General features: G+C 46.4%; 2 protein-coding genes across 2 annotated transcripts in view; both read left to right on the top strand.

The window, feature by feature from the left end:
• Positions 1 to 143: 143 nt before the first annotated feature.
• ZSWIM3 (zinc finger SWIM-type containing 3) overlaps positions 144 to 7,393 on the top strand; it is a 20,855-nt gene continuing 13,605 nt past the window's right edge. The window contains exon 1 of the mRNA XM_084777942.1: positions 144 to 497. Within this exon, the coding sequence (XP_084634068.1) occupies positions 343 to 497 (155 nt within the window). The 5' untranslated portion in view covers positions 144 to 342. The remainder of the gene's footprint in view (positions 498 to 7,393) is intronic.
• Positions 368 to 7,393, top strand: part of ZSWIM1 (zinc finger SWIM-type containing 1) — a 25,574-nt gene continuing 18,548 nt past the window's right edge. The window contains exon 1 of the mRNA XM_084777947.1: positions 368 to 497. The gene's annotated coding sequence lies outside the window, so the exon portion shown is untranslated. The remainder of the gene's footprint in view (positions 498 to 7,393) is intronic.

The following is a 7,393-nucleotide window of genomic DNA, read 5'->3' as shown; positions in this document are numbered from 1 at the left end:
GATGGTGATTGGTCAGTGTGCTTGCCAATTTCAGAGTGGGCGCGGCTACCTCTAGCTTACGATTGGAGAATGTTTACGCCAGTTTGGGAGTTCCGCCTCTTATTGGGTAAATTAGTTAGGGGGCGGAGCCTCAGGGCTGAATAATAAGGGATGAGTGTCATTTCCCTTCTGACAGTGAGCAAAGTCGATCCCAGGTTGCTGTAGCCGGTCTCCTCTCTGGCTTCTGACGAGCTCCCCATAGGCCACCAGTCAGGGCCGCCCTTGGGCCCGTGCCAACTGGTACCCAAGTGACCTCTGACCCCTGTCGCGATTCTGGGCTCTGGTGAGGGCCAGTCCCCGGCCATGGAGCTAGGCAGCTGCTTTAAGACCTACGAGGACTTCAGGGAGTGTTTCAGCGCCTACAAAAAGGAGACCAGGTGCTCCTTCATTGTCAGGGACTGCGTCTCCGTCCGCTTCCATAACCTCAACCACGGCACCTCCTTCCGCGAGGATATCCTGTAAGGGCGGGGCAGGAGGGTGGGGAGGAGGGCTGCCTGGAGGAGGAGGGCGTGCTGGGGCCATGTTGCTCATCCCTGCAGAAAAGCGAGGGAAACCTCACCGGCGTGGCCTTGGGCTCCGACTGCTTCATTCACAAGCCTTTCTGGAATTCCCAGTAACTGCACTTTTTGATGTTGTTGTTGTTGTTTTGTCTATTTGTTTGTTTATTGAGAGCATCTATCTTAAGCACAAAGCTTGTTGAGGAATGGGTCCAAACGCCTTGGTAATTTCCTCCATTAGTCTCTCCCCTTTACAAAGCAGTAATGTGCTCATTGGTTGGTTGGTTGGTTGGTTGGTTGGTTTGTGCTCTCGTTGATTCATTTTGTAAATGACTCTTGAGCTCCTGATACAAACCGTTGCAAACACCTTTCGTATCCAAGGCCGCCCTCCCCATTTCTCTCCCGCTTTCCTCTGCAGGGGTGTGTGTCAAAATTATTGGTAGAGTTGTTCTTCGGCGTCATGGGCTAAGAGCTGTGGAGAAGCGCACGTTTTTAGGGTGCAGGCAAAACATCCTATTATAAATTTAGCTTTTCGTTTTACCTTGAGAAAAGGAGTGACAAGGTGCATGTTTATAATCCCAGTGCTTGAAAGGTTAAGGCAGGAGGATCATAAGTTTGAAGCAAATCAGTTTTTTTTTAATGCAGGTTAAGGGCGGCGCCTTTTATTCCAGCACACTGGAGGCAGAGGCAGGCAAATCTCTGTGAGTTCGAGGCCAGCCTGGTCTACAGAGTGAGTGAGTTCCAAGGACAGGCAGGATTACACAGAGAAACCCTGGCCTCAGCTAAAGACTCTCTTGTGAAAATGAGGCCTGTTGTGGCCAGAATTTTGCTGTGAAATCCATTCATTACATGAATCAATTTGAAAGCCAAATCAAGTTTTAATGACAACATATCGTTCAACTCAAGAGTCAAACTGCACCAAAGTTTGAGACTGGCTTTGGGCTGTGTGGACAGCCTTTCCCAGACTAAGGAGCCTGACTGGTCTGGCTCTATTCTGACGTCAGGGCCATTCTTGGGCACACACAGAGATGAATAAATGCCCCTAAGGAGTAAAAGGCACAGTAGACTTGGACTTGGCAACTGTTGGGGATCAAAATACTAAAATAACAAATGGGGCTGGAATGACAGCTCTGTGGTTAAAGAGGACTCCTTGCTCTGGCAGGGCACTCAGGTTCAGGCCCCCAGCACCCACGTGGCAGATCACTAATTCCTGTGACTCCAGCTCCAGGGGTTCTAGCACATTCTTCTGGCCTTCAAGGGCTCCTGCAAGCACACAGTATACATACATAGACTCAGGCACACACACACACACACACACACACACACACACACACACACACACAAAGTCAATATATGTCAGGTGTGGTGGTGAATGCTTTTAAGTCCCAGGACTGGGAAGGCAGAGGCAGGCCTATGCCTTGTGGGTTCAAGATCAACCTGTTCTAAGTAATAAGTTTCAGGGCAGCCAAGGACTACATAAGAAGACCCTATCTCAAGAAATCAGTAATAATAATAAAGTGAATACTTTACAAGAAAATAAGGGCTGGAGAGGTGGCTCAGTGGTTTAGAGCACTGTCTGCTCTTCTAGAGGTCCTTAGTTCAATTCCCAACAACCACATACATGGTGGCTCACAACCATCTATACTGTGATCTGATGCCTCCTTCTGGCCTGCAGGTGTACATGCAGATAAGATCAGTCCTATACATAAATAAATAAATCTTAAAAAGAAAAGTACTGAACAGATACTTTTTTTGTTTTGTTTTTTAACATAAACCCTATCTAATTAGCCTGGGGAGCCTCAAGCTCGTGGCAGTTCTCTTATCTCAGACTCCCAAGTCCTGGGATTACAGACATGAACCCCCATGTGTGGCTAAGCCTTTTTTTTTTTTTTTTTTTTTTTTTGTCATAATTCCCTCCCAACACAATCAGGCTATTTACATAGGACACTGTGTTAGATATGGAATCTAGAGATGATTTAAAGTGTATGGGGGAGCTGTATGCAGAGCAACTACACTGTGTTATAAGTGAGACTTGAGCATGTTGTGGAACCTAAAAAACAAGACTCTATGTGGTCAATGTCTTCAAAGAGATATTCAAAAGGTGGCTGTGGTGGCTCTTGCCTATACTCCCAGCACTCAAGAGGATGAGGCAGGAGGATTGTCTGAGAGACCCTGTCTCCCCACCTCCCCACCCCCAGAGACAGAGAGATACAAAGTACTAACAAATGCTGGAGAAGTATGCATGGCTCCACAGTAAAGTGAGTGTTTTCCCTGGGCCTGTGAATGACCAGAGGCCAGCAGGAGAGCAGTGACTAACTACTAAGTAGCACACAGGGACCCATGGGAGTACAGACATAAATGTGTGAAGAAGGTGGCACACTGTAGACACTGTGGACTGCCATCCTTGGCAGAATGTGAGGTCCGTTGCAATGTGTCAGAAAGTGCTTTCCATGACTGGGATGTCTGGACTCCATGTTATGTGATGGCACCTTGCTGAAGTACCGTACAGCTAGGTCATCCCAGCACCCAGCATGGCAGTTGTCCATAGTGGGCACAAAGAATTGTATACATACATTCATTCATACATACATACATACATAGTTTAGGCATTTATTTTAATTTTTGGTTTTTCCAGACAAGGCTTCTCTGTGTAACAGCCCTGGTGTCCTCGAACTCACTGAGATCCACCTGCTTCTGCCTCTGCCTCCTGTGTGCTGGGATTAAAGGAGTGTGCCACCACACTTAGCTTAACCTTAAATTTTTAAAGATTTGTTTTTATTTATATTTGTGTATCTGTGTTGAGGCTAGAAGAGGACATTGGATCCGCTAGAGCTGGAGTTGAAGGCAGTTGAGAATCACCCAGTGCGCCAGGCATGGTGGCGCACGCCTTTAATCCCAGCACTTGGGAGGCAGAGGCAGGTGGATCGCTGTGAGTTCGAGGCTAGCCTGGTCTACAAAGTGAGTCCAGGACAGCCAGGGCTACAGAAAGAAACCCTGTGTCAAAAAGCCAAAGAGAGAGAAGGGGGGAGGATATCACCCAGTGTGTGCACTGGGGACTGAAGTCAGGCCCTCTGGAGGAGCAGCAGGCATTCCTAACTGCTGAGCCACCTCTCCAGTATAAACAGGGGCTGGGAAAGTGCTTCAGTCAATAAAGTGTCTGCCACACAAGCAAGGGAACTGAGTCCCAATTCCCAGTTCTGTGTAAAGCCTGTGTACTGTCGTGTGCCTCTGTAACCCCAGGGCTGGACGGGCAAAGGCAGGTAGATTCCCAGAGCTCCGTGGCTGGCTACCCTGAGCTGAGTCTCTGAGCTTCAGTTCACTAAGAGACCCTGTCAGAAAATAAGGTAGAGAGGCAGGCCTCAGTGGCACATGCAGAAGCAACAGACCTCTGTAAGTCTGAGACAGTGCTGCAAACCAGCCAGGGTAAGATGGAGAGTGATACAGGCAGATACCAGGTGATGACCTCTGGCCTGCAAACACATGCACATTCATGTACATGCACACATGTGTGCACACCCTCCTGTCCCTACCTCCCAGGCTGCTCTGCTTTTTGAAGGCCTGACTGCCTGAAAAGCTGGCAAAAGCTGGGCGTGGTGGCGCACCCCTTTAATCCCAGCACTCGGGAGGCAGAGGCAGGCTGATCGCTGTGAGTTCAAGGCCAGCCTGATCTACAAAGCGAGTCCAGGACAGCCAAGGCTACACAGAGAGACCCTGTCTTGAAGAACCAAAAAACAAACGAACGAATGAAAAACTGGCAAAGGAGGACAGGTGTGAGGACTGACATAATGATGACGCAGAAGAGGAAAGGAGCAAGCCAGAGCGCTAGGGCACATGCGTGTGTGTGTGTGTGTGTGTGTGTGTGTGTGTGTGTGTGTGTGTGTGTGTGTAACTTGTGCATCCTAAGCAAGAGTGATAGAAAGGTGGGGACAAGTCAGAACAGGGAGTTAAATGTGCAGTGTTAAACCGGGCATCGCCTTGACCGGCTCGCGCTGTCCTGACCGCTAAGTTGTAGGACATTTCTAATGTCATCTCCTCATTCATCCCATCAACGAACGTGTATTTAGCCACGGCCAGGCATTGGGGGAGGGCACGGAGATGAGGGCTGCGCCCCTGAAGACAGCGTCAGACTCAAGTAGCGTTCATGTGCACCTGCCTCTTGATCCTCAGCAGAGACGAATAGACTGCTAGTTAACCTTTAATCCCAGCGCTTGGGAGGCAGAGGCAGGCAGATCTCTGAGTCTGAGGCCAGCCCGGTCTAAAGAGTTAGTTCCAGGACAGCCCATACAGAGAAACCATGTCTCGAAAAATAAAAATCATGTTTTTGGTTTGATTTTTGAGGCCGACTCTCACCCTCAGGCCAGGCTGGCCTTGAACGTACAGTGATACTTTATCTGCCTCCCTAGTCCTGAGATTACAAGGGTAAGTCACCTTGTGTGCCTTGAATGGCTTGTCGGCTTGCTTGTATGGAAGCAGGCTCCTCCTGCCTCTCCCACACCTGGCTCCACTAGAATGTTGAATGTTGTTTGTGGAGACAGCCTCTCTATGTAGCCCTATCTGCCCTGGAACTTGCTATGCAGACCAGACTGGCCTCAAATGCACAGAGACCCACCTGCCTCTGCCTCCCAAGTGCTGGAAGTAAAAGGTGTGTGCCTCCACACCAGGCACTACTGAATGTTTTGGATCATGTATGCCATGCTGGCTCTGTATGGAACTCACTGCATGTGTTAGAGGAACTGGAGGGAAAGCGGCAGAAATGATTTTAGGAGATAATTTAATAGATGTTTCCATAGCCAAGTACATACACTATCCTAGCTGGGGTTCTATCCTGTGAAGAGTCACCGTGACCACAGCAACTCTTATAAAAGAAAGAATTTAAGTAGGGGTGGCTTACAATTCAGAGGTTTAACCCATTATTTTCATGGCAGGAAACATGGTGGCATGCAGGCAGACACAGTGATGGAGAAGGGCCTGAGAGTTCTAGCTAGCTACCTCTTGATCTATAGGTAGCAGGTTAACTGCCATACTAAGCCTAGCTTGAGCTTAGGAGACCTCAAAGCCCACTTCCACAGTGACACGCGGTCTCCAACAAGGCCGCGCCTCCTAATAATGCCACTCCCTATGGGCCAAGCATTCACATACGTGAATCTATGGGGGCCATTCCTATTCAAACCACTACACACGCTTAGTGGGGAAATTATTTTAATAATAAATATGTATATACTACATTCACATGAACTTCCTTACTAAACAGAGTAAAAGTGGCAAGCAGATTTAAAGAAAATTATTTGAGGCTGGAATATGGCTCAGTAGCTAAGAGCACTTGCAGCTCTTTAAGAGGACCTGTGTTCAATTCCCAGTCTATAACTCCGTTTCCTGGGCATTGAATGCCCCCTTCTAGCCTCCATAGTTACCAGGCACGCATGGTACACAGACATACATGCCAACAATTATATGGCTAATCCCACCATATGGGACTGGCTCTGAGCCTGGCTGAGACAGGAATGTCTAGGCATAGACAATGATTCTTGTTGACTAAAGAACCCCTATGAATTACTATTAGATGCCCTTCTTCACATAGCATGAATGAAGATTTACAGATGTCTTCTTTTCCTGCTCATACAAAGAGCAGAAACCCAGTCTTAATTGTTCCATGCATAATGCACACCTTTTATACACTTATAATTTTAGGACTGTATAATGCTTGTGAGAAAGTATATGCTTTCAGAACAAAAGAACCAGGCACTGACACTGGATCAGACCTGACAGGATGCATTCCTCACAGCATACTGGACACTGACATTCTGTTTGGAGAAAGTGATTGAAAAGAAAGAAGGGGGAATATAGAAATGTATAGGGAAGATAGAACAGAAAGTAGATTAGTGAATCTATTCCTCAACTTAATGCCTCAATTGTCACTCACAAGATATTTTTAATTTACTGATATAGAATGTTGTATATAGATGCAAAATAGATTCTAGATACAGTGGGATAGAATTCAAATGTAAGATAATTCTTTTTAAAATTTATTTATTTTTATTTTATGTGCATGGGTATCAGATTTTGGAGTTACAGACAGTTGTGAGCTGCCATGTGGGTGCTGGGAATTGAACCAGGGTCCTCTGGAAGAACAGTCAGTGCTCCCAACCGCTGAGCCATCTCTCCAGCCCTGGAAGATCATTCTTTATACACACACACTATATATATATATTTCTACTCTAATATGAGTTATTGTACCCATATAACTCAATTATAATACAAGCTTTATTTCCAATGCTTTGAAAATGCCATCAAGCTGTTTAGGAGAAATAGGTTTACAAATTAAATGTTAGTAGATTAAATCATGGTCATGTCAATTGCTAGTCTACTTTTATCACAAGAATATACATCTTTCTTCCACGGGCGTGGTGGCGCACGCCTTTAATCCCAGCATTCGGGAGGCAGAGGCAGGCGGATCACTGAGTTCGAGGCCAGCCTGGTCTACAAAGCGAGTCCAGGACATCCAAAGCTAACACAGAGAAACCCTGTCTCGAAAAACCAAAAAAAAAAAAAAAAAAAGAAAGGAAAAGAAAATACATCTTAGGTATAGCAGACAGATATAACTCTATAGAAAGACAAGGTCTTCAAAACCCCAGAGATATGCAGAATATGGCATTTAAAAATGTTTTTATTACTTTAAAGATTCATTGACAATAAGACAGGTTAACTTCTGGCAACACCCAGCCTACCTCAAAGAAGATTATGAGCATCAAAGAATCTTCTTACGGAGATGGCTTCAAATGTGGCAAACAAGCCACTGGGCAAAAGGCCTTCATTTCTACCACAGACAAAATCCTGCCTTAAAAAAGGGCAAGCTTAGA

This window comes from Acomys minous, assembly GCF_964271855.1.
Source record: "Acomys minous genome assembly, chromosome: 3".
In the NCBI taxonomy this organism is placed as follows: domain Eukaryota; kingdom Metazoa; phylum Chordata; class Mammalia; order Rodentia; family Muridae; genus Acomys; species Acomys minous.
Note: the sequence above shows the minus strand (reverse complement) of the source record. Positions and strands in the feature narration are given on the sequence as shown.